The 27391-nt window shown below is 37.3% G+C and overlaps 2 protein-coding genes across 3 annotated transcripts in view; one reads left to right on the top strand and one right to left on the bottom strand.

Moving 5' to 3' along the window:
* Positions 1 to 902: 902 nt before the first annotated feature.
* On the bottom strand, positions 903 to 23118 carry pelo (pelota mRNA surveillance and ribosome rescue factor). 2 transcript variants are annotated; one of them, XM_089242483.1, is made up of 11 exons: positions 22962 to 23118; positions 20765 to 20857; positions 19060 to 19210; positions 18853 to 18943; positions 15619 to 15782; positions 8589 to 8649; positions 5641 to 5681; positions 5382 to 5502; positions 5054 to 5246; positions 4036 to 4142; positions 903 to 1181 (listed from the first exon to the last, which is right to left on the bottom strand). In XM_089242483.1, exons 1-11 carry the CDS (start codon positions 23000 to 23002, stop codon positions 1087 to 1089), a joined length of 1158 nt encoding a protein of 385 aa, XP_089098609.1. In that variant the 5' UTR covers positions 23003 to 23118; the 3' UTR covers positions 903 to 1086. The 2 variants fall into 2 exon arrangements, with proteins under 2 accessions (XP_089098609.1, XP_089098610.1); XM_089242484.1 differs by having other exon boundaries at positions 5054 to 5243.
* Positions 6587 to 27391, top strand: part of LOC149075202 (Na(+)/citrate cotransporter-like) — a 58073-nt gene continuing 37268 nt past the window's right edge. Inside the window, exon 1 of the mRNA XM_089242482.1 lies at positions 6587 to 6711. Coding sequence (XP_089098608.1) covers positions 6670 to 6711 — 42 coding nt within the window. The 5' untranslated portion in view covers positions 6587 to 6669. The remainder of the gene's footprint in view (positions 6712 to 27391) is intronic.

Below are 27391 nucleotides of genomic sequence, written 5' to 3'. Positions count from 1 at the left end.
AATTAAAATTTTTATACATCTATTGTGAGTTGCAGAACTATATTTTTTGCCATTAGTGATTTTTCAGCAAATTTAGCCTTTTATAATAACCTTACTTGCCTTTAACTTTTTTGCTATGATTGGTGACATATAAAAAGGATCACAATTTCCATGAAGGAAATATGGTCAGCCTAAGCCAGTGGCTCCCTTACCCAATTAATGAATCATCTGTGGCTTCCCGAAATAGTTTAGTAGATATTTTACATTATATAAAGTAATAGGAGCCTCAACACATACTTTAAGAAACATTAGATTAGACCAGATTCCCGTCCTACTTTTTCTGATTTTTTGAGTAAGAGCCCTGGGAAACCCTTTCATAAGTATTGTTGAAACATGTTTTAACGCACTTTGAACATGTAACCGACACAAATGCACATTGATTAAATGTTTCTTGTTCTTTGAGCACCACTTTTTTACATGGTAGTTGAAATTTTTTAAGTGGAGTTTTCTTTTTCCATTAAAAAAAATTGCCTATACGTGAAGCTTCAACAAAATACTCCAAACAGAACAGGCTTTATGTAGGCCTGAATAATGTCAGTCTGGACGGCAACTAGATGCCTGGTCAGCCGGGAAAAGCACATATTTTGACACCTTCTTGTAACAATGGAGAGGTGAAATTTGTGCTTCCCCATGTCTGGAGCATGAGGCATTACACCTGACTGCCTCCCCCAGTTACATTTCCTAGTGTCAGTTTAATTATTACCACCCTGTATTACATATGCTTGGTGTTTCATGTAAAGAGCATCTAAAATCTACTTGAAATAATTTTTAAGCCTTTTCATGTTAGTTAATTTAACCATTTTTCAAAACATCAATACTGGAAGAAACTTCTTGCTCAAACAACAAAAAAGCACAAATATATGTTTTTGCAAACACATTTGCATTTACTTACATTCATTTCATAAATACACGACAAAGCATGCGATACCGTCTTCTATAAAATATAAATTACTATATCACAGTTATTGTCTTTTCTTTCCTTACGAAAACGGTCGATGCTTTGATAAACAGGGTTGAGATAACTTTTACTGGAAGTTGTTCTAGTTGTCAGTTTTCATCGTCTGAGCTGCTCGCTTCTTCTTCGTCCAATTCTTGAAGAGGGAATCGTAAAATTGCAGCAACTCCAGTCAGCTGGTCAAGTTCTGAGAAATTAACATTCGTGAAAAAAAAAAATTGAATCCTTTGCCTGATATTAACGCAATAAACAAAAATTGCAGATGAAGGCAAATACCTTTATATCTTTGGTTTTTCTCCATTATGTTAGATTAAAACTTACATGAGCACATTAAAATTTGTAGCTGCTCAATGATTGTGAATACTAAATACAGTGGACCATACATGCTCGACCTATGGCTCACGGGCCAAATGTGGCCCTCTCTCATCCGATGTGGCTCACAACGTCACACCAGATTTTGTAAAAAACCATTTACAGATCACTTATGTGACATGCACAGTACATTCCCAGAGTACTTAAGGGACCCGAGGCATATTTACTAATTACTTGAGTGAACCCCAGATCACTTGAGCAGGCCATAGCATTCCCAGATGATTATTATTCAACAAGATAGTGCATCCTGCAGTATTGTACAGGATTGGTTTCAGGAGCGTGAAGGAGAGCTTACTTTGCTTTGGTGCCACCGCCACAATCACAGATTTCAATCCCATTGAGCATTTGTCAGATGAGGTTGAAGGAGCCATCAGACATTCACAACTGCTCAATCTCCCACTATTGGAAAGTGCTATTCATCCATCACAGTCTCGGATTTCACAAATGACTTATCAACATCTTGTTGAGTTCATGCCAAGAAGAATCAATGCTGTAATAAACGAAACAGGTGGCCCAAAGAAATATTGACGAGGTGGTCATAATGAAGCGGCTACTCAAGTGCATAAGACATACATAATTTTCATTCAAGAAGTAAACTAGTACTCAATTTTTGAATGAAAATAAATTTTCCACGTTTTGCCTAATTTCCTAGTTTTTACCAAGAATTCTATCATGTTACTGATTAAAAATTATATCTTGGAGTAAAAATATGTATTTTTTTTTTCACTACAATGAAATGGCCATATAACCCTCGGGACTGGAGAAATGTATTGTTATAAAGGAGTTACAGATGGAATATATTAACGTTATGAATATATTACTATGAAAAAGTGCACCAGGACAGTGAGTAATATTACAGAGGGTAACGTAATGCAGAATTTTCACAGTGCATTCGATGAAAAAAAAGATTTGTCAAAAGGTATTAGAATGCCTCAAATTTAGAATTGTTATGCAAGCAAGTAATTTGATATAAGCTGTGACTGAATCAACGCCAAGAGCTAAAAAAAAGTTTTAAAGTTACTTCTATGTTCAAAAAGTTACAAGATTTATTTCATTTTGGAAGAATGAATACAGATAGAACCTGTTTATTTGGTGTTTTCTTCGAAGTAACTACCCTGTGCAATTATGCATTTTTGCCATTGTTCGTACACAGATGTAAATACAGATTGCAAGCCACCTTTTGTTACACCCTCCAGTGCCTTTGTTGTGCACTTCTTTGGAACTAGAGAATCGTTACCCTTAAGCAAATCCTTTATCAGAGGAAAAAGTCACATGGGTCAAGATCGGGGGAATAAGCTGGTTGTAGAAGTATCGGAATGTGATTTACAAGTAATCTGACATCAGGTGGGACCTGTGAGCCGGCTCATTATTGTTATGGAGCACCCATGACTTGGTCTTCCAAACTTCTGGTCGCTTGCATCTCACCAAATCATTGTGCCCCCAAAGCAGAATGTTTTGCACTGTTCTGCATTGAACCCTCGACTGATTGGAAATGGTCTGCCGTAAAAACCACTTCTGGCATACACCAGTTCATTAGGAATTCTGCAGAGGAATGTGTGGTGCTGAATCGCAATATTGACTGTTTTGCATACATTTTTATTCTTAACCGTTGTGCATGTTAACTGTAATAACGTTACGAATGTTCAAGTGTGGCCACAGCCACACAATGAGTATAAATAGCTTGATATATAACATGTTTTTTTCTGTCGATTTTTACTTTCTGTTGATTTTTCCCCCATCATATTGATACAATTATGTTTAGTTGTTTTTAACCATTTACACTAATGATTTTGTTGATTTTAATATAATAAATTAAATGTTGGCATTCTCCATACTTCAATATTATTCCAGAATGTTAAACGACATCTCATCTCCAAAAGCCAAAGATGGCATGTACGATCAATTAGTAGTAGAAGTTGTAAAAATCACAGTAATAGAGTTTTCTAAACTTTTCCTTAAAATTCTTCTTGATTGTTCTGCAGTAGCACTGATAGTTCTGCAATGTACGTCACACATTACGGCATATTCTGCTTTGCGGTCATTGCAGACGTTTAAGGACTCGGGTCCCTTTAGTGTTAATTACCTGTCAAAACATCCCATTCTGATACTTCCACAACCAGCTCATTTCCCCCGATCTTGCCCCATGTGACTTTCTTTTTTCCTTTATAAAGAATTTGTTTATGAGGCAATGATTCTCAGGTTCTGAAGCAGTGCAGCCACGAAGGCACTTGAGAGTGCAAAAAAGACTTGCAATCCCCTATTTAGATCTTTGCATGAACAATGGCAAAAATGCATAACTGCTCAGGGTAGTTACTTTGAAGGAAACATCAGTCGTAGTTGGAAAAATTGATGGCAGATGGCAGCATCATAACGAGCATTACACAGAAACAAGCTTCAAGTTAGTTTACAACACATGCACACACATTTCCCAGCTTGTCCCAGGTAAAATCTCTTCATTGAGACAGAACAGCAGGTCATGATCTGGTTAGGAGGAGGAAAGCAATACCAAATAAACAGGGATTCTATCTATATTCATTCTTAGTAAATATAGACTCTAATAAAATAAGTATCTGAACTTTTTGAATGCAGTAGTAGTATATAAACGGCGGCTTCATGACAGAAAATTTTGGTTATTTAAATTCTAATGGGAAATTCAAATAGACACTTACGCTCTCCCGATATGTGCATACTTGAGAAAAGTTTGACATCACCACCATATTCTCTGACTGAATCAACGAGAGATACGTAACGTTTTCTCTGTGCAACATCATTGCACCTAGAAATAGAATTTTTTTAAATATTAAAAAGCAGCCACTTCCTAATTGAAGGGCTCGTATCAAGAAATTATTAGCTCCATTTTCGGCAATTCCACGAAGTGCATTGCCGAAGTGGAGTGCATTTTCAAGTCCACTTCCTTGTTGAAAAAATATATTTTCTTTGATTGGTGCTAGAGGAAGGTAACTCCAGCACAGTTAAGGTAACATCATAACATTGGTGCAAAAAAAAAAAAAGGGACGACTCCTTGGCAGAATAGAAGAAAAATTGAGAACTAAACCTCCTTCTCGATGCAAGCCCTTAAATTCCATTGTAATATATTCAAATCATGCATCGGGATAAACAAATGAACTTTTTTAGCTTCGCTGAGTGAAGTCTGACCACCTGCCAAGCTTTCGGCTAACAACCATTTTTTGCACTATTTTTAAACCCCAGCTAACAAACATTTTAGTTGACATACATGCATACACAAGCTGACACAACACTGTGAGCTGATTTTTTTGTGCTAATCATCATTAGAATTATTGTCACTCTCAAGCCTTTCCAGATACATTTCTAGAACGAGTGGTGCAGTGGTAAGATGCTTGTCTTCCAACATGAAAGTTACCGTCAGAGTCCATGGATTTGATTTGGGAAAAGAACATGGAAAACAAGTTCTTTACCTACCGAGCCTGAAGCTACAGATGGCGCTTTCAATTTCCCACCCAACCGCATCAGTAGGAAACTGCCATATGACGATATGATTGGAATTAGTGTGCAGTAAAGTAGATACACCTCCAATGTCCGCTACAGTACTAGGATATACTAAATGAAGGACCTATTTGATGATATGCACACAATATTAACAATCCTTTTGAATGTTTTTTTGAACATGAGCAAAAGCATTTAAATGAAAAAACAAATTTTTCTAACCTGAAAAGTTTATCGCTTATCATGAGAATTTCAATTGCCTGAGCTTCATTTGCTTTCTCGACATGTTTAATTCCGTAAAATGCTCTGCTCTGTTCATTCATCAACATCGTGTAGAACTGCTCCAAACACTTTACTTCACTCGTTGCTTTGGTATCGGCTAGTTTTACAGCTACGGCTGGATCAGCAAGCACTTCTGGGAGAAAATGCAAACTACATCACACAAACTATTATAGGAAATTAATTAAAACTGTTTTTTAAAAAAAAAACCGCTGCATGTGGAATTGAAAACGAACAGATAAATAGTGATAGATAGGTGAAACATATTTACCTTTTAGAGAATGCTTGAATCCTGATGACGAGTGAACTAGGAGAAACCGACCTTTATTTTTCAGAAGGACTTTCATATCTAACTTCACGGCCTGTTCAAACATGTACTCGTAAAACTGGTCCTGAAATAATAAGCGATATCAAAATTTAAAATAAGCAGAGAAATACTTCTTACATCATTCGAATTGCCTTCTTAAAAATAATATATATAGTTTTTGGCTATTACAAGAGGGTTTCTTTTATTTGAATCGAATACTTACTTTGACAAAACCTGGACTTGCAACAAGCACGCACTTCACAACTGAAAATAGAACAATAGCAATTCACAATGTTCAAACAATTTGAAAGTACAATTTTCCACGTATATGTGTTACCATTTGAATTCCTCAAAATTTTGTTGCTGAAATCATAACCGCCGAAAGCTAGGAATTTTGTTTTTCCTTCCATTCTCGAGCAAATACGTTGAAACACCTATATCTTGGATTTCATTCACATTCGTTGATTTTTGTGTGGCTACTAGAAGCCCATACATCGACAAATATATGATTGCATAATGCTTCTTGAGATAAAAGTTTTTTACATGTTTGCCATGGAAGAATACTACTACATAACTGTACACACACATCATAAACATTCCTCTGGGAAATTTCTAATGAATTGATAGCTGCTGGAATGCATATTCTGAGTTGGCCTAATTTATCCCCGTCGTCAGAGTTATGTGTGTTTCATCTTCTAATGGTGTGGCCATTGTTAATCCATTTATTGCGCAACTTCCATTTCAATATCGTGCTGAAGGGCTGCCTGTTCTCTGTAAAGAGACTTTTTCAAATGGGAGATCATCTCACATTCTTCGCACCTCAAAGTTTGAAAATCACATAAAACAATCACCTTCAGTGTTGAGTACTGTGTACTCAGTGTGGAGTACTATGCAACTTACTGCGTAGAGTATAAATGCTGGCTTAAGAAAAAAAAAAGGAATTTGTATCTGATTTGAGTATGCATTTAGAATCAGGGGCATATCTTGGACTACTCTGGTCATCACTGAAGAAGGAGGGGGTCAAATCAAAAGGGGGAGGGGAGGGTGAAACTGGACACAAATGTAATCTCTACAGTTTCATCTGTAAAACATAAACAGTTAAAAAACTAAATTAAATGGTGATACGATGTTTACATCGTTTGACTATTATCAATATTTATATACAATGCTATCTCGCTAACAAATTTTTCAGCTAATGAAGATGTTTTCATGATTTTTTTAGCCTTGGCTAACGAATACAGGGATTCAGCTAATGAACATTTTAGTTGATATGGATGCATGCAGTGTCAAAATTGTAAGTTAAATTTCTATGCTAACCAAAATGAGTCTAATGAGTAACAGTTACTTGAGAAAGATTAATTTATTTCTACCTCGGAATCACTTTTCTCTAGGAAAGCGATTCTCTTTCCAGGAATTTCCAGAGATTTCTAAGAATTTCTTTCAGAAAGGATTCTGAGCCATTTCAAGTAAAATGATTGAGCTGAGTGAAAATACATTTAAAAAAACCTCAGACTGGACATTCTAAGGACTTTTCCATCCACGTGTATGTGAGGCAGAAATGAGCCGAGTATATCACATAGCACACCACCTCAAACACTTTTATTTCACCATGGCTCACAAACTTTACTACATAGCATACATAGTGATAATAATATTGCTGTATACCATATAAATAGAAGATACGCCCAGAGTATTTTCATCTTCCTATAAATTCTTCATCCAACTGTGAAATTGTTTACCTCAGAATTTGGTCATTATTTGTATTTTTTACTGCGTCTTTTAGTGTTTTATGAAACTTATCTTCAAATTTCGGGCAATTTCTGGAATGAATAAAATGATTTTCCATAGAATTATACGGAAAATTCTGTTTCAGCTCACAAACGTAATTCTGGTACTAATTAATCAGAATTCATTAGCTAAGATATCACTGTAATACTTAACTGTACATTGCACCCGATAATTTTGGGAATGTATAACGGATTGGTACCTGCAGGAACGTGTTGCACGAGTGCACATATGTAGCTCTAACTTCTATGTAGGGCTGTAGCCAGAAATTTATTTTGGAGGGGGAACGATTAGAGTATTTCGGGTGAGATCAAGGTGATAGAATACACATTTAACATGTTGTTCTATAAAAATTATTTTCTAACATTTTTGGGGGGGGGGAGAGGCAAATTTCCTGTTCCCTTCCCCCTTGCAAAGGACTTTAATATATTTATGTTGTCAGAGTTATGCTCATATTTATATGAAAAATAGCAGTGTGGGTAGTAGAAAGCATTGTTCAAATTTATTGTTGAAAATGGGGCCTTAATTAACTGTAACATAGTTGATGGCTTTTTTCTCAGCCAGAGATATCAAGGAAACAGTTATTTTCCGGATATTATGCTGAGGTGAGCTCGGAAAGAAAAGTCATCATATCTCCGGCGGGACTCGAACCCAGGCCCTCTTGCATACCTCTTGCTACCATCTACAGGGCATTAGTAGCCTCTACTTCAGCACCTCATGACACAGTGCGTGAAATTAGGAAGGCAGATTCATGTGTCTCCAGTGGTGTAGATGGTAGCATGCTTACCCGGTATGCAAGAGGGCCTGGGTTCGAGTCCCGGCGGAGACGTGATGACACATCTCAGCATAATATCCGGAAAATAACTGTTTCCTTGTAACATAGTTGTTAGAATTGTTACTTAGCAACTCATTAGTAATTCCCAAGCAAGGAAAAGTGTGCGAGCATGGGGGTTTTTTTTGGGGGGGGGGGGGAACTGCTCTCAATAATTTCCAACCCTTAATTCATCAGATCCAAGAGCTACTATTTGGGGGGGGGGGGTAATTAATTTATCTGTCTATTAGTGGTATGCCATTTTGCTAGGGATGACATGCAAAAGTTCTCCCGAAATGTTTTACAAAGATTTAAAAATACTTGACAACATGGAAGTTTTTTTGTGTGTCATTGTATCACTAACCACCATTGTATGCCCCTAAAACTTGATGAAAAAATTGAAATGCAATATATATATATATTTTTTTTTTCATTCCAATCTCTCAAAAGAAGAAAAAACCTATAATGTGCAATAAAACATTCAGATTTAACAAATATACAATGAGTTTAATTGAAATTGTTAAAGCGCAGAAGAATTAATTATATTTATGTTGTACATAATATTATACATTTACCATCAAAATTCACGTGTCTAAGGATTGCTTGAAGAATAGATTCGTAGAATTTATGCAAACCCTGTAAAGAGAGAGAGAAAAGAAGATGAATGATGATTAGTAAGAATCACTATAAATTGGAATTCATTACGTGCTCCAGATAATCAAATAAAAGACATAAGTGTGTGGAAAGTTATAAGGAAATACACTAGAACCTCTCGATAACGGACATCCATGGGACCATATCTAGTATCCGCTATTGAGTTACGATATACAGTAGAACCTCATTTATACGACGTTTGACTTCAGTCGCAATTGGCCCTATATATTACTGTTTGTAAAAATGATACACTGGTAGTTATGCATAATCTCATCAATCATCTCGATAAAGAAAATTTGATTCAATTTCACTACATTTATCACTTTTACCGGCGATTATGCATAATTCCCAAATAAAGTTGGAAAACCTGGTAAATACAGAAAAATTTATAACCTTTGTTTTCTTCATTAAACCAATCAATTATTTTTACACATACATGCACTACACATATTATCCAATAAAAATTAAATTGAATTAAAATAAGAGTGAAGAAGAAATAAACGTTCATAACACATTATCAATTATGTTTTCTTTCTTCATACATATCAACATGTGCAAACAAAACTAACATTACCATTCGGAATCAGAATTGCGCGTGAACCGTAATTATGCTCAGTTAATCAAGTAATTACTCGATAACATACATATTTACCAATATGGACTTGGAGTTATACAAAATTATTACCGTTGAATGTAATAAATTCTCGATTTATGAACAAAAATTCAGAGTTTGGGGAAAAATTGTCAGATTTTACTGTCTGCTAACAGGGAGTGAAATACATTAAAGCCCTATTTCACAGAACCGGGGATCAGAAAAGTGTCCGTTAATGGGAGGTATCCACTAATGGGAAGCGTCTGTTAAGGGAGGTTCTACTTGTGATTGTTAAAAAAAACTCCAGCACAATCTCTTAGTTTGTTTGTGTGGTGGGTCTAAAGCACAAGGGGTATAAGTGCAATTTTAAAAAAAATCCAGAGTTAAACATAGGGGAGAATGAAGCTAAAACTTCTTTTTGTTTGGAGCACAAAAGGTATGCATAGTACTCAAATAGGGGCCGAATTCTAGTGGTGTAAAGAAAAACTACTTCATCAGTCAGCTATTTGGTTTGGAGCACAAGAGATATATTGCAGTTATATTCATTGTGCACTCATGTCGCAGCATGTTTCAACCAAAAAAAGATGCTCCCAATGCCAGTTTTGAGCTGTTCTAGAGCTTACCCATGCTTGAAAGTTATCAACTCACAATTTTTGTGCTCATAATCTTAAACATGGAAATACAGTCATGTTTATGTGGAATTAGAGTCAAGCAACACAAGAGGTGGAAGAGCAAGAAAGAAATTGCTTCCTGCTTGCTCAAACACATTTTGTCCTTGTCAAGCCATGTCACTCATTTGACGGTATTTAGCAATAATGCTGAGGGAAAAACGAGAGTAATTTCATTGTCAAATTCTGATTTTGGGGGCCATTCAAGCATGATGTCAGCAGATTTTTAGCCATTTTTTAACCCCCCTTCCCTTGTGAGAAAAAGTCAGCAAAACTTTGACCCCGCTCTCAGTCAGCAAAATTTTGTTTCGCTCAGCTCTCTTTGTCCCCCCTCTCCTATTGCGTATTGGGATTAGAGGTGTATGCAGAGGAAAGCACAGAGGGCCTCGTGTTTCCCCCCAAGATGATCAAAAAATCATTTTTAATGTAAAAAATATACCTTTTAAAAAAAAAAAAAAAAATCAAAATATAAAAATAAACCCTTTATATATTACTAGCTACAATACCCGGCGCTGCCCGGGTTTTCTTCAATGAGGCTTTTTGGATCATGCGATATCTCCCTCTTTCTTTGAGGGACATGCAAACCGTGTCTAAGTTAACCAATATGGCGACGTCCTGCACCACTCATGAAAGAAACAAATCTAAATTTAAAGAAACGTAGAAATGAATAGTCCCCCCCCTTTTTTTATGGGTGTAAGGTACTTCGATTCCCTCCCCCCGAACTTCAAGTTATCTATTTCTGCCTGTTTGAGCTTCCAAAAATGCTTAATTAAAGCTGGGAATTTTTTCGATGCACTTTATGGGGCCCATAACTAATTTTAAAAACATCCTAAACTATATGAGTTTATGCAGTTGAATATTAAAAGAGACAATACGGAGACATTAATTTTCATGCTTGAGAAGATATAAATAAAAAGTTGAAATCAATGTTATTGCAGGAATATCCAACTCAAAAGTAGATCCGGCTAATTACTTCGTATTTTTAATTTTCTGGACTTCGTATCTCCAAGTGAATTCCATATTTCAAAAATCGAGAATTCAATTTAATTTTTAAAATTATTGATGTGGCAGGAAACCCCCCCCCCCCACTAAATTTCCGTATTTATGCAGTTAAAATTAATCACTATTAAATTTTAATAGTGATTTCTATGAGGATCACCCTTTTCCTGACCCTCAAAGCGATGATGGTGATGATTATGACATCTATTCAAAAAGCCTCATTACTGAGAGTATTGAAAATGTGGCAAACCATTATAAAGGCATAAACTATTATACATAACTGGCAGCACTAAAGAAGTGATAAACCATTGTAAAAACATAAACACGTCTGAAACTCATCGCTAGGGAACCACGGTAACCAAAGTAAACGTTCAGAAAGTGATTGTTGAGGCCCAAAAACCATTGTTGCCGGACAGTTTTTTGCCCATTTGGGGCATTTGCCCTGGTCTGACGAAATTTTAAAGTAGCCTATCGTTCAAGTCGGGTCCCATTTGGTATATATGCAAAATTTGGCGACGATCGATCTAAAATTGTAGATTTGTATAGAGAACATACACACACAGAAAATCAATTTTATATATATAGATTATAATCAATTTCTGCTGATTTCAATGCTATTTGAAGGATAATGGATCATTTTTCACTTAAGACTGAACGCACTATATTTTTAGCTTGTGCTTTAAGTTTATTAATTAATGGTTTAACCATCAATTAATGAAGTGGTACAGGTCGCTGTTGCAAAGTACCAAGCACTGAGCTCTCGTATTCCTTATCATGGTTTCTCTAGATTTCAGATATGTTAATGAGTCTAAGGCAAGATGGTTGCTTAAGCTTTTTTTGTAGAAAAGGGTCCACAGTTCATTCTCTATGAAGTGAAGCCATTGAATCTTCCATATACCAGTCACTGTGCTGTTGAGGAAATGCATAAGAGAATCGAGAGATGAAGTTTTATTGATTCAATCTCACCATCATATAGTAAACAGTGACTGGGTGGTGTTTGTTCCAGAACTTGGAAAACTCTTGCAGCCAAGGCTAATAATAGGATGAACTAGTGGTAACGATGAATCAAAATGTCATTACTCTAGATTCTAATAACTCAACTCTAGATTCTACTTATCAATAGGAATGTCAGTTCAGATGCGTGCCCACACACTAGGGAAAGCTTTTCCTCGCTGACTCATTTCGGCACTCCTACTAAAGATGCCCCCCCCTTCTCGATGTTGACATAATGACCCCCTTTGTTATATGTAATACCAATAACTAAACTCTAGATCACAAATTCCTAGTTTCTGGACGCTCACTCATGGAATTTGACTAGAATTTTGGGTTAACAGAGATCGCAAAAAAGAAAAGTGACTGGGAGGTGTTTGTTTCAGAACATGGGCCCGCCACATCCTTCAGCAGGGCTGCTAGGCCGACTTCTTTGGTGGACCTCCATGTCAGTCTTTTCATGTGGGCAATGTATAGTTAATTTATAGCATCGAAAAAAAAAGAAGAAGAGAGAATTGTCTCCCTCGAGCCCTGTCAGCCATAACCTTGTGGGGGGGGGGGGGGGGGGCGGCAAGCAGAAAATAAAAATTAAGAAACTCTTGCAGCCAAGGCTAATAGGAAGTTTATGGTGGTGAGCTTGAATCAAGAAAACTTCATAATTCTAGATTCTCTTAACCCTTTAAGCGGCAATGATGAGATATCTCACCTCCTTAAAAGCTTCTTATTTTAGCATTGACAAGCCTAGATGTTTTGTAAAGTTGAGATTTCTCAATGGAAAACCTTTCCCTATACCCTTAGTTTGCACTTAGTTGGGTTTTGGTGATTTCTAATCGCTGCGTAAAGGGTTAATTGAGTATTTTCTCACAGACACAGTGACTGCTATATGGAAAATACAATGACTTCACTAAAAAAAAAAAACTCTGTGGACCCTTTTTTACAAAGAAAACTCTGGTAAAATTGCAGAGTTTTCTAGAATGCAGTTAAAATGTAGTTGTAAACTCAAAGTTACGTCAAGATGGAAAAGATGCTCTCAGGTTTCCCAAACTGAAAACCCATGAAGTGCAAATATATGAAGTTCAAAAACCTGCAGGACCATCACCATTTGTGCACCACTACTTCTACAATTCTCTTCAGTATCAAATTCCAACCAAGACAAACTTTTACCCTAGAGAATGTGTCAGAACAAAATACTGAGGACGACGTAGAACTGGACGAACATGAACGTGTATACGAATATGATTCTGATTAAAAGACTTGCTGTCACATTCCTCCATCTGTGTAAAGACTAACTTTTTCATAAAATTGTTGTCATTTAAGATTGTATTATGTAACTAGCTATAATACCCGGCGCTGCCCGGGTTTTCTTCAATGAGGCTTTTTTGGATCACGTGATATCTCCCTCTCTTTTTCTTGAGGGACATATAAACCGGGTCCAAGTTAACCAATATAGCGACTTCGCGATTCATGAAATAATTAAATCTAGATTTACAGAAACGTAGAAATGAATATATATTTTTCCTTTTTTAAGGGGCGCTAGGTATTTTGATAAACCTCCACCCCTGAACTTCAAGTTATCCATCTCTGCCTGTTTCTGCTTCAAAAAATGCTTAATTAAAGCTGTGGAGTTTTTTTGATCCACTTTTTAAGGGGTCATAACTAATTTTAAAATATCCTAACCTACATGAATTCATGCAAATAAATATCAAAAGACAATACGGAGACATTAATTTTCATGCTTGAGAAGATGTAAATAAAAAGTTGAAATCATTGTTATTGCATGGATATCCAACTCAAAAGTAGGTCCGGCTAATTACTTCATATTTAATTTTCTGGGCTTCGTATATCTCTCAAAGTGAACTCAATATTTCAAAAATCGAGGATTCAATAGAATTTTCAAAATTATTGATGGGGCGGAAAACCCCACCAAATTTCCGCATTTCTACATTAAAATCGGCAATTTTAGCACTGATTTCTATGAGGATCACCCTTTTCCTGACCCTCAAAGCGATGCTGATGATGATTATGACGTCATTCAAAAAATCTCATTACTGGGAGTATTGAAAATGTGGCAAACCATTATAAAGGCATAAATATTATACATATACTGACAGTGTTGAAGAAATGACAAACCATTGTAAAGGCACATACACGTCTTAAACGCATTGCTAGGGAACCACGGTAACCAAAGTAAACGTTCGGAAAGTGATTGTTGAGGCCCAGAAACCATTATTGCCCAACAGTTTTTTGCCCATTTGGGGCATTTGCCCTGCTCTGATGAAATTTTAAAGTAGCCTATCGTTCAAGTCGGGTCCCATTTGGTATATATGCAAAATTTGGTGACGATCGATCTAAAATTGTAGATTTGCATAGAGAACATACACACACAGACAGAAAATCAATTTTATATATATAGATTTGTACATTACACTTTTTTGCACTCTTTTTTAATCTGGAGAATAGTTTGGACCACAAAAGTGTACACATGCAACATCTCATTATCAAATGGTTAGTTTATTAGCATAAAATTTTAAAATTATTTAAATGTGCTGTAAACTACTTTGTATGACCAAAACTCAATGTGTGTAAGCACAAAACCAATATTGCGGAGTTTACACACAATTTTATACATTATCATTTAACTTTAAACCCATTTTTCTCAGAACTAGATATATGTCACTTACATCCCTTGTACTCTAGACCCCTCATTCGAGTGGCACCAGTCATTTTATGACCAATGATGGGCTAATTAGATGGCCTGGCTTAGGCATTTTTGTCGCCAAGTAATAAAAAAAGCTATAGATGACCTTTACAATATTTGTTAATAAGACTTACATGGTGTGATATAAATTTAAGCCAGAGCTTTGATCAAAATGAAATGCAAAGGCATTCATGGTTCAGAGCAAAATCTGCTTCAACCAAAACTCAAAAATTCCACTGACCAAAACTCTGGAAGGAAAAAATACAATTCAACAACTTCACCTTCAAAATATCAAATTTATTTTTTCCAGTTTGTTTTTTACCTTTCATCATGGAATTTTTCCCTAAGTTTTGCCAAAAAATTTTAAATTTTCCCCAACCATTTTTTATTTCCCTGATTTTCCAGGTCACTGGGAACCCTGTCATTGATGCACAGAAGACGACTCTGAAAAAAAACACAAACCCTGGGTAAAGTGATTTTTCTGACCCCCCCCCCCCCGTTCCTGCCAAAAATAACACACTTGCCAGTTTATGTACTCATTCTCAGAAACTGCAATCAGATCTCATTACAATGGGGGCCCATACTTTAATTCTTTAAGCGACAATTAGAAATCACTAAACCCCCCATAAAAATGTCATATCTTTTTTAATGAAATAGGCTTTCTTCTGATTTTCAGCAGGTGCAATCCAAGGGGGTATAGGAAAATGTTTTCCATTGAGAAATCAACTTTATAAAATATCTAGGGTTGTAAATACTGAAATAAGAGGCTTTTATGGAGGTGGGCTATCTGGCTATTTCGCTTAAAGGGTTAAGATGGCACCAATTTTCACCTCGTTCTGCAGTCCATACAATTTTGCTGTCCAGTGTCATGCACCCTTTGCCCCAGGCTGATGGAACATAGTAACACAACAGGAAAAGAAAACCAAACTCAAAAATCATGAGTGAAATTTAAAAAAAGATGTACTCATTTTAAAAATATACAAATGATAAATATATTTATTAACCTTGTCATGCTGAGCACACATTCCTTTTCTCTTCCTTGGAATGTGAATGTCAATTTTGGCACGAACCAGCGTCATATTTGGAGTCACCAGGCAAACATGAGCAAGCCCTTCCTGCATGATAACAGCTGCCACATCCGCATGTTGGGCAGGATCACAAGCCATATCTATATAAAAATATAAGAAATACATTTTTAAAGAAAATTTTCAGTTCTCTCGCTTATTCCTTTATTTTAAAAAAACCATCTGATGTACTCAAATGCACAAAGCCACCCATCAGTGAAGCTAAAAACCTCCAAAAATGAACCCCCAAAACTATGGATCCTACTTCTAGTACTCCGAAAAAAACAACAAAAAACAGTCACATAATCCGAAACCTCAAAAATCTCTTCAGACCATGTTGCTCAGTTCCCCCCCCCCCTCCAACCATACAATCTTCTATAGTTACCCCCCTTCCAGCCTCACAGTTACCATCCCCTTGTATTCTGATACACAACCACCCATCAGCACCATGGGCCAAGTGATTTTTCTAAGGCCGTAGCAGGCTAATTTACATGCATACTCCTTGAAAATTCAACGGTATCTCATTTTTGTGAGGCTTCTCTTCTTTTGAGGCACCCCCCAGGGTGGTCCCGGGTGGGCCCATGCATTAATACGGCATTATTACCACCCATTACTCCTCTGAAATATTTATGGGAATTTCTACTTCAAAGACAGGTAGCAACATTAACTCTGGCCCTTCTCAAATTCTTTTGTACTTCAATGCTTACCCCTATCTATATACACCCTAACTTCAAACTGCCTGAAAGAAAACGATGTAACTCAACTAATTACACAGTGCAAATGACTGGATAGTAAGTGAAGATGAATTCATGAATATTCAGTTATTTGTACGTTTTGTGTAGCTAAAACTGCGTTCCTTCAACCCATGGGCAACGTTTTATGCACCCTCTACATTCAACTGGCCTAGACACAATAACAAATATAAGAGAAAAAGAATTATTCTGTATACTATAAAATAGGAGAGAAACCAATCTTAAGAATGTATTTAATATAAAAAATACATCTATATACATTTACACTAGAAAAGCCTAAATATTACTACAGCCTAACTATCTTATCTCAATGCATAACTGAATGCGTTAGAAGTTATACAAATACAAGGCCACAATAAAGAAATGAGGTGGCTGAGAAAAAGCCCATAACGAATGTGAAAGCCCATTTCTAAAATACGGCAACCCAACTAAAAATGCAATTATAAAATCTAAAGACAATCCAATGTATACATGATAAAATATAATACAGTGTCCATAAAAAATATTTATTGTTATCTTATCAAAGTACGGATAGCTTCTCGATTTACCTCAACATGTTAATTGCATTTCTTTTTAAACATGTCAATTATGTTAAAATTTACTACCTCTGAGGGTAAGCTATTCCATTTATTAAAAACCCTATTAGACAAAAATTCCCTGTGACACCATAACCTAGAATTGTCCCTCACAAATCAATACTGGTATCCCCTTGTAAAAGCAGTCGATTGACGGTGTAACAATAATTCATGGTCCATCCTATCCATCCCGCTGAAAATTTTGACCACTTCAATCATGTCTTCACAACACCTGCATTCATCCAATGTAAAAATATTCAAAAAATGAAGTCTTTCTTCATAACTCAAGCCCTGTGTGTCAACAAGGACACGCGTAGCTCTTCTCTGCACCCCTTCAACCAAGTCTATGTCCCTCCGTAGATATGGTCTCCACAACTTTGCAGCATACTCCAGTCCAGGACGAGTTAACAAACAATAAAACTCAGTAGAGCAACATGATTTGAATCACAAAAATTTGGTGTTAAAAACGGAACAACAGTATTAATAACCTTTCCCAAGTAGAAAGACAAAAAAAGGTACTCCACAATTTTAAATAGAGTTGTCCTTCGGTATTCATGGAGGTTACGCTCTGGGGGTGAAAACGAATATGGAAAATCCGTGAATAACACAAACCATGAACTTTAGTTCTTTTAGACATCTCGTTCATATTTGCTTTGTGTGGCAGAAGAAGGGGCATCTAGTGATTCTCAGCAATGTTTTCTGAAAGAATATTTTAATGTCTGCCAGCCATTTCTTCATTTTATTTAATTTGGTATAGTATGGTAGCTTCCTACAAGGTCCAGCCCCTCGACAGGGGCAATTGGTTATAGTTGATAAAGACTTGACTTTGCTCGGTTTGAAAGAAAAAGTATGGTAACAAGGCTTTCTCTACCAATTTTTCTACAAGTGGAAAACGTGCCATAGATTGGTCTATGTTCTAAAAACAATCCATTGCTGATTTAAACTATCATGTAGCTCATGTGCTGTGTTGCTCATAATGAACTTGTCCACTTCTTAACATTGATCATCATGCTGTATCGCTTCAGTTTCAGGTTCAGTCAGTTTGATTAAGACTACCTGCTTTGCCACCGTAACAATATATTTAATAATGTTTTCGGCTGGCTCTGTAGAAACAGATGTGTCCTCGGGCACACATTGTGGCCAAAAGTTCTTCCAATATTTTAGATGTTTTCAACTTCATAGCTTCCATGATGTTCTAGCGATGCAGCTAATTGCATTGGTGAGATTCATCATGATTTTAAGAGGTTTCCCGCATCTGTATATTTTTAAAATGCCTGCACAATCATCATCGAGTAATGTGTATAGCGAGCCATAAACGTTAGAATAACGTCCGAACAAGCAGCTGAATGCTAGATGTGGAGGTGGCGCAGTGGTAAGATGCTCGTCTACCACTGGGAAGGCTGCTGTAATGGTCCTGGGTTCGAACACGAGGGAGGGTATAGATAAGATATTTTCCCTAATGAACTTCAGGTGACCACCAATAGACAGCGCCTTCATTTCCAACCCATCTCATTAATGGCAGTAAATTGCAATATAGCGATATGGCCAGAGTTGGTGTTTGGTGAAGTAGATGTGGAGTTAGAAGACAAAAGCACTAGCAAAAACTTCAAAGTAGTAGTTTTTAAAATATTTATTTAACACGTGCAATTTATATTTTGTTTCGATACGAGAATCAGCACGGCAATGGTATTTTCGCAGAAAATTAGGAAGGAGATCGAGAATGTGAAATCCCCGAATACAGAGGGCTGACTATTTTAATTTTTTAAGTTTCATTCTTTGTAAAAAGATGAAAAATTAAAATCATAAAAAAATAAAGAAAAAACTTTTATAGGAAAATGGCAATTTACCGATTCTCTCGAGAGCAATGGTATCCCATACTTCCTTTGCCAGAGTGAACTTCCTATTAAGTTCCAAATCAATGGTGTGGTAGGCACCCATCTGAAATTGAAATCGTAGGAAAAACTTCATTAGAATACATTATATATATTTTTAAACATAGCGATAGAAAAAAAAATCATCATCATCATTATAAATTTTAAGAGAATATAACACACCTTAACATACTGATTTTCTTGGATGTTGCGACCATTCACTCGCAGCATGCATGCTTGCGTATCAAAGTCTATGTCTTCAACCTTCACTGTCAAGGTTGTCCTGATTCGATTGCTGCCTACACTGCCTGTAGACGATTCAGTGGTCACCTTCCTGTGAATTTGTTTGGCAAGAAAAAGAGCCATTTGAATTATGGAAAATATGTACTGTGGATCCTGCTTATAACACTGTTCCACTTAATAGGACTTATTTTTATGGTCTCCCAATTCTTATTAATACTCATAGAGATTTCCTGTTTAAAGTGTTTTCTCCGTTCACAATGATTTTTGATAATATAGCTTTTTGAAAAACGTTATATGCAGGATAAGCACTGCATTCAGTTTCTCCAGAGACTAAACTAATTTTATTCAGTATATCATAAAAAGACAAAGATTATTAAAAATGAGATGTTTACGAACTTATCATGTAGGCTAAATACAGTCAAACAAAAACACACATAACGACACTCAATGGACCAGAAAAATGTTACAACATTTGAAGAAACATTATAAAGGAGTAATTGCAATAGATGAAATACATTAACTTTGAGAAAAAGGCATCAGGACTACACAGGACAGAGTTATATTGTTGTTATATACAATTTTCACTGCTCTAGTCATATACAAGGCAATTCTTAAATAACAGGCTTGATGAATTTGTCGATAATTCTGCAGGTGATACATTTAATTGATTGCAATTAAGACATAATAACCTGCCATATAATAATCATAATAAACAAGTACTTGCTGTTTGATAGTGTGGTATATTTGATGAGAGAGCAGTTGCATTTGGCCGTAGTCTGTCACTTCCCTGTTAACTTGCTGTAAGTCTCGCACTGTGACTTTTAACTCCACCAGTTAGGGATATCATAAGTTAGGATGTTATAGTCATGGGATAGCCCTCCAGTCCTCCAAGTTCATCATTTTTTCACTTAAGACTTCTTAAGGTAAAGGAATGGATGAGCTGACATCAAACACTCGACTATGATAAACTGATCTTCATCAATTAAAAATCAGGACTAAGAACGTTGCTCAATTCAAAATTTCTAAATTTCAATTCATTCACTGAAATTGAAAGTAACTGTTCAGGGGCCGTTCAAGTATTGCATAAGCTAATTTTTAGCCATTTTTGGCCCCCACCCCTTGTCAGCAAAAGTCAGCAAAACGCTTACCCCCCCCCCCCCCCCGGTCAGTAAAATTTCGTCATCAGCTCTGCCCCTCTAAATCCTAACTCATATTTTCATAAAGGGTGGTTGATGACATAAGCATTATCCAAACCCCCCTCCCCCCTTGTCTCCTAAAGTCAGCAAATTGAAACCCCCCCCCCAATCGATGATGACGTAATACTTGAATGACCCCTCAGAGTTAATTTTCAAATTCTGTTGCGTTGGGTTGTCTCATGATGTACCAGAAGTGTGACAATCGGTTTTTTGTCACAATATATTTGCTAAAAGCACTTAATTTCTGAAACATCTTTTGACGTGAAAATGGATTGAAAGAGTGACCGGATTTAATGAGCATTATTGCTTATAAGGAGCTCTTCGTTATAAGTGGGACCGACTGTATATATATATTTAGAATTTCACATCACAAATCAATGACTGAAATCATTTTAAATTTAAGATAGTTCACAACTCGCATGAAACATTAATTTAAAATAGTTTTTTACCTTATTGTGGTGCTTCTTAAGCTGTCTCCTTCGGCAACCAGATTATAAACATGCCACATGTCATCAGAATCCTCTGGCACGAGGGTCACATGACTGAAACGATATAAAGAAAAACCCATCAAAAATGATATAATTTTGATGTTAAGCTTCAGTCAAACCATCAAGCTGGAAATGTCAGAGGAAAGCTTGTTTGATATACACGGAAACTTGAGCTCTGAACAAGCTCTTGGCAACAAGTGAGAAGTTTGTGGGTGTGTAACAACAACAACCACCTCAAAACTTGGCAACAGGTGTTAGATAGTGTTACCAGACATCCTCAAAGTTTCAGAAAACTCACCCTTTTGTCTTCCTTTTCAGAGGCTTCCTTAATAATTACTTTTTCTTCAGGGGAATATTTTTCCCACTCTCAAACATATTATCTTTCTTAATTGACATGTATTTGGGAGAATGTTTTTTCCTACACATTTTTACAGGGTTTGACCAATCACCGTCAAAATTCCCAGAATACAAGAACAAAGTTACAAACAGGGCAGTGGATACTATGGATACTATTCTAACCACGGCCTAGCTTGCTCCATGACGGAGCTGCAACTAAATGCTTGGTCTGCCGGAACAAGTACACATTTTGGAAACTCCCCAGCACCTGAGGCACCAGACCTACATGCTCCCTCCTAGTTGCAGGTCTGCTTCAGGATAATATGGAAAAAGACAGTCCAAAAAACAGCTCTGGAACAAGAAAACCGCAACATCCATTTTAAGAAAATCATTGCACCATCTGAGGTCATGTGCTGAACATAGGGAGGAAGAGGGGGTGGGATTGTTATCCTTCACATAGAAAAACAAAGAAAACAGGAAACAACACTCAATCGTGATTCGTAGTAGCACCATTGCCGTGAAAACTGGGAAAAGTCACATTAAAAAAAGGTGTGCACACGCAAGTGTCCTTCCTCCCTTCTCAGTTTTCTGATCTGGTAACTCTAGTTTTAGGGGAATGTTCAGAGCCTTCCATATCTTTTAACAGGTGTGATTCTATATAAGTCAGTCATTTTGTAACATTTTGGAGAAAGAGACCAGACTCTCTACAGTTATGTGGCCTTTTGGGTTTTTGCCTCGGCAACATAGCATTTAATTTTCCCTCCAATTCTCCCCCCCCCCCCAGATGCAGATCGAGAACAACGTGCTAGGAGCAATTAGTTTTGTAGGATTGTGCCATATTTTCTGGGACAGACAAATTTTCCCTCATATTATCCGGCTCTTCAGAGGGGAAATTGCTCCCACTGAAACCCCCCCCCCCCCTCTGGAGCTGCTACTATCACCAATTGTTCAACCTTTTTATGCACCCTGATATACAGTGGAACTTGGTTAATTCAATGGATAATTCAGACTTTTAGAAACTGCCCTTGAGTTTTCCAATTTAATGTTATCATTTCTTATTTAATTTGGATAATTCGAAGTTTGAAGGGGAGGGGAAAATATTGATTTTAGTATGAGCAAATGTAAACAATTGGGGAAAATCCGCCCACTACATACCCCCTCTTTCCCATCCTATAATTATGCTTTGGCATATGTATGTTACCACCAAAGTCTGAAATCAGCTAGTTTGTGATTGGTCAATTTTTGTTGTACATTGACCCAACCAATTTCAGGCTTTTGGCTGCCAGTTCGTGAAGTGGGTAGAGATCTCTCGTCAAAGTTTGATAACAAAAGACATGATTCAGGGTTTATCGCTAAGTTGGCATACTTATGTATGTCCTAAGGGGCAGGTCATGTGACTAATTGCTCAGTTGGTACATTCTTTCATGATAATTATGCCCATAAAACCCCAGACAAGATGCTGTAATAATTTTTTCTCTTCAAAATTTGAGAAGAAAACTATATATCTATATTATTTTTATAGTTTTTCTCCCATCACATGGAGATAATCCAATACAGCTATTACACATAGCCATGTATCACACGTTGGCGATGAAAAATATGGATGTGGCGCCTACCGGACAGCCCTACATCAAAACATCGAACTTTGGCCAGGGATGTCCGGCCACTTCGCGAATTGGCCGGCCAAAGCCCGAATCAATTCCGAAAATTGGTCTCTGGCCAATTCGGCCGCGCTTCGGGCTTTGGCAGTAACATATAACGTCAAAGGGGGGATACATAACAATGGCCATTACTTTCGCCATCGAGGAATTTCGTTACTCACCCACTGCCGTCTTTCTCGACATTTTTATTCAACAGCTTCATCTTCGGCTTCGAAAAACGAACTGCAATTTATTCAACGCGGGGAGAAAAACCTTAATTCGTGGCCGATCGTCCGGAAGCTATCAAACCCCTTGTGTACATTTAAATGCCATGTTGTAAACAAATACTTTTCTGATAAGGAAGAAAATCATCCCCTCGAGCTCCGGCTCAATTATACAGGATGTCACGTGTCTAGGCTGATCTCTTGACACTGAGATCGATGTCGACACTGATTTTGATCGTGACTACATTCAACCGTGATTTGGACAGCCTTGGCTGGAAAGAAACGTGACGTTCTGGACTGGGCAGGAACTAGAGGGAAGCTTAGCGGGTTATAGCCCAGGGCTGCGAATCCGGGTGGCGGCAACTCTGAGGAATGAGTGGTCGCAGAAAATTTGTATAGTCCCCCCACGTGGTAAATCCATAGATCCGATTCTGCCTAAATAGCGAGGAACTATTATGTCGGGGAATGACAAACCAGTGCAGTGCCGTCTTAACGCTTGGATCCACCCGGTGGACCTCAAGATATGAGGGGGGCCTCAGAAAAATGAAAAGTAATTGAATTTTTCGAGAATTTGCCAGGTAGGGCCTCAGAAAAATCACTTGGTCCGGGAGCCCACGGTCAGTGCCGTCTTAAGGCATGGGCGAGAATTTGCCTGGTAAGGCCTCAGAAAAATAATTTGGTCCGGGGGGCCCACGATGCTCTTAAGACGGCCTTGCCCATGCTGCTCTTAAGTCCTGAACGAGTGACCTTTCGAGAGTTTTTAAGCATATGAGTGGACAAAAGAATGACATAGAGAGTGTACAAGCCTGCAAGCATATGAATGACCATAAAAGTGACCTAGAGAGCTAGAGATAAAATCAGTGAGTGACTTCGAGCATACGCTATGGGAGCATGGAGTGAGCAAAAGAGTTACCCAGAGAACGAGAGGGACCAAGTCAGTGAGTGACTAAAAGAGTGACCCAGAGAACGAGGGACTAGGTCAGTGAATGACCATAAGAGTGGCTTAGAGAGTGTGTAAGCATGAGAGTGATGAAAAAGGTGACCTGGAGCGTGTGTGTATGAAGTACATTGCTCTTTTCACCCCTCACCTTCTTGTTTTCTTTCCTTTCTTATGCACATGTGGTATATAGTAGAACCTATTTAACCTTAGAATAGAGGCTTTTTACCTCCTCATCGCGGAGATGAAAATAACTTTTTTCACAGGGTTGCAACAAAGTTTTGTGGTGTTGAGGAGAGAGGAAAGAAAACAGATAGGCGTGTTTGAATTTATTCCACTGGCACTTGGACGCAATATTACGTCCTTGGTCCTAAAGTGGTTTAATATTTTTGTAAAATGAATAAAATATTGAACTAAAATAGATGTCCATATGCTAACTTAATCCGTTTCTGTTAATTCAAAATATTTTTTGAAGGTTATAGTTGAAGAGTTTTCTCTCTAGAAGAAACTCATTGTGCCCTTCTCCTAACTCAAGCGTGCACCTTCCATAAGGTCGATCCTGCTCCCATCCTGCTGTGCTGTATTAGACCAACACAAATTTTGTCTTTCAGCCATCATTAGATAAAATTCATTTCTCAAAAACGTTTTTGATTTTAAAAAATGATGACTTGATTACTATTAATTCTTTCAGTTCTAACGGAATTTTAAAGTACCACTAACTTTTAACTCCTCTTACATCAGTGGCGTAGCCGGGGAGGTGGGAGAAGCAGGGTGAGCGATTGCTTCTCGTAATCAAAGTTTTTTCTACATTGGTGCCTATTCCCCTAAATGACTTTTGATCCTCAAAAAAGAAATATAAAAAAAAAAAATAAAATAAAATTCTTTATTTTGTACCTCCATTGACTGAGAGGATTCATCCGAAGGGTCCGAAGGTGTCATCCTCAAAAAGTTTCGGAAAAATTACTACCAATTCTGCTCATTTAAATATGCACAAAAATATAAAAATATCCGGTGGAATTATTACGGGTCACAAGAAAAATGTAAATATTAATATTTTGAACTCCAACAGAGACCAAGAATGAATTTTAAAATCCCCCAATCCCATAACCCTTGTCTTTTAGAGTGACGTCATTCAAACAACATATGATAAGGTACAGCACAGATAGAGAAAGAAATAAAAGAGAAATACATCTCTTTGTTTATACGTCACTCGGTTATACGACTTTCACGTTTATACGATGTTTGGCTTCCGTCGCAATTGATTCCTATGCATTTTAATGTTAAAAATAATTCATTTATTTGACGCAAAACCTCAATTACTCGACGTTTTCACTTCAACTCACACTCCGAATATTTTGAAAAAATCTCCATCAAACGCGCAGCGTGTTTTTGTATACAGTGAAAACGCGTTGTTGCAACAGTTCTTCTTGCATATCGTCACCGCAATAGCCATAAATTTTTGGGAGATTGCTGTCATATACAAAAATAGCCAGTGAGCTGGCTGATGGCCATTTAGAGTGGACTCTTCAGTGATTTGTTTATTGCTTGTTTCTGAAAATACGCAGACGCGGTGAGCCCCAAAAGAAACCGGTTTCAATTGTTTTGACGGCCATATGTCCTTTCAGAATTTTTCTTCTCTCAATGTTTTCAGCGTTATCCTCTCAAAGGGCAAGATAGTTCACACATTGTAAGCATTTGGAGGGTACAGATCTCCCGATAAGAGACACGTACGGTACATCAGGGGTTCTCAACCTTTTTTACCCACGGAGCCCTTTCCGGTATATAATTTCTATGGCCGTAGGCCTATTTTTTATTTATTCATCAAAGTTACTGATTTGTTTTTATTATTCAAAAATATTAATAATCATTTTTTTCAAATTTATTATATTTTTTAATATTTTTCCTCGAGCAGTTGCGGAGTCCCTGGGAGTTCACACCATGGGCGGAGATACGGGGGGGGGACGCGTGGGAAGGCATTGCCCTCAGCGTCAAAGGTGAAGTTGACTGATCTAATTTTTTTCTCATTCAGAATTTCAGACCAGGCGGAAAGGGGAGTAGGATGATGATTTCCAAAAAGCTATACAATGATCTTGAACTTGAATCGTTTCGACATTTTGACATATGTCTAGCACAGACATTAGGAGTTGGAGCAAAAAAGAAAAAAGTAACGATCTGTCTTCCCTCGCTTTTAATAAATTGTGCCCACCGTCTGGTCAGTTTTATTACTTCGCCTGGCGCAAGGAGGGGGGTTTTCTTTGTATACTCTCAAATATTTTTTTTGAAAATCTGGTAGAGAGAGGATATTGAGTTGGTGTTTGAATTGTGTGATAGGAATAGAGGAAGACCAGCAGTTTAAAATAAAGCGGTAGATTTATTTTGGCCAAATTTCCAGCTTATCTATATTCCCTAACAGGTTTGAGGCGACCACCGACAGATGGCGCCTTCATTTCCAACCAAACTCATTAATGGCAGTAAATTGCAATATAGCGATATGGCCAGAGTTGGTATTTGGTGAAGTCGTTCATGGTTTATATATACTGGTTTGTGTATGGGGGGGGGGTCCTAAATTTCACAGACATTGGATAAATCGATCAATTAAAATTTTTCGTGACTACTAAATACCCGAAAGCTCAATTTCTGGTGATACTAACAACGCCCATTTAGAAAAGATATCAAGAACAGCATAAATTTGGTCACACGTGATGATAATGTGTGTTAAGTCTTGTAACATGACGGCCTCCGGGTCATGTTTTTCCTCAATAATCCTAATATCAAGAGAGAATGCTTACCTTTAGACCCCAGGGACCACTTAGCTACCGGAAACCACCGAAGGCCTCACTAGCATTCCGGTATGGGCTAGTTCGTCCGCCTAGTCTTTCGGCTGGAGGGTGGGGTCTTCCAGTCGCTTGAAGAGGATGAGACTGCAGGTCGGGCCGCTAATGCCCCATCTAAATTAATCTCTCAGCAATATTATTTTTAGAAGCTCTTAATCTGTTGGTGCCTCCGAGAGATGTCACCTAGTCTCATTGGAGGTTGTGTTCCTTTTGTACGTTTAACCATAAGTTTTATGGTGGGACCTTAAGCATTTCGTTTGCCGGCGGATGGCCGCGGACCTCCGTTGGTAAACTTTCCCGATTGTCGTTGGTCGTGTTGGGTGAACCTGGCCAGTTCACCTGACATGTTGCCAAACGATAATTTATTGTTTACACTAATATTCTGAAACTATATGTAAATTATGTCAAAGTGTACGTTGTGACGTAATAGTTTTCTTGTTGTGACGAATTGTTTCCGTGGTCCAAGTGGACTAAGAATATTTGTTTTATGATTAGTATAAATACGGATTGTGTTTGTCAAACGTTCGCATTCTTTTTCACCTCACTCGTTTTACGAGTTCATTTCTCCGTTGTAGCACAGTGGTGCCAGTTTTTCACTAATCAGATTAAATGTAACG

Source organism: Pholcus phalangioides, unplaced genomic scaffold, assembly GCF_987345545.1.
Source record: "Pholcus phalangioides strain wild (caught in Gottingen) unplaced genomic scaffold, Ppha-v1.0 ptg000015l_1, whole genome shotgun sequence".
NCBI classification, from domain to species: Eukaryota; Metazoa; Arthropoda; class Arachnida; order Araneae; family Pholcidae; genus Pholcus; species Pholcus phalangioides.
The sequence above is the reverse complement of the archived record's forward strand: the minus strand, read 5'-3'. Positions and strand labels throughout refer to the sequence as shown.

Excerpts from the sequence above, each read along its gene's own strand:
- pelo (XM_089242483.1), bottom strand. The coding sequence starts at position 23,002 with ATGAAGCTGTTGAATAAAAATGTCGAGAAAGACGGCAGTGG. Across the intron at positions 18,944-19,059 it reads AAGAAAATCAGTATGTTAAG|ATGGGTGCCTACCACACCAT; the intron begins GTGTGTTATATT and ends TTTCAATTTCAG. Across the intron at positions 8,650-15,618 it reads TGTGTGCTCAGCATGACAAG|GGTTTGCATAAATTCTACGA; the intron begins GTTAATAAATAT and ends CTCTCTTTACAG.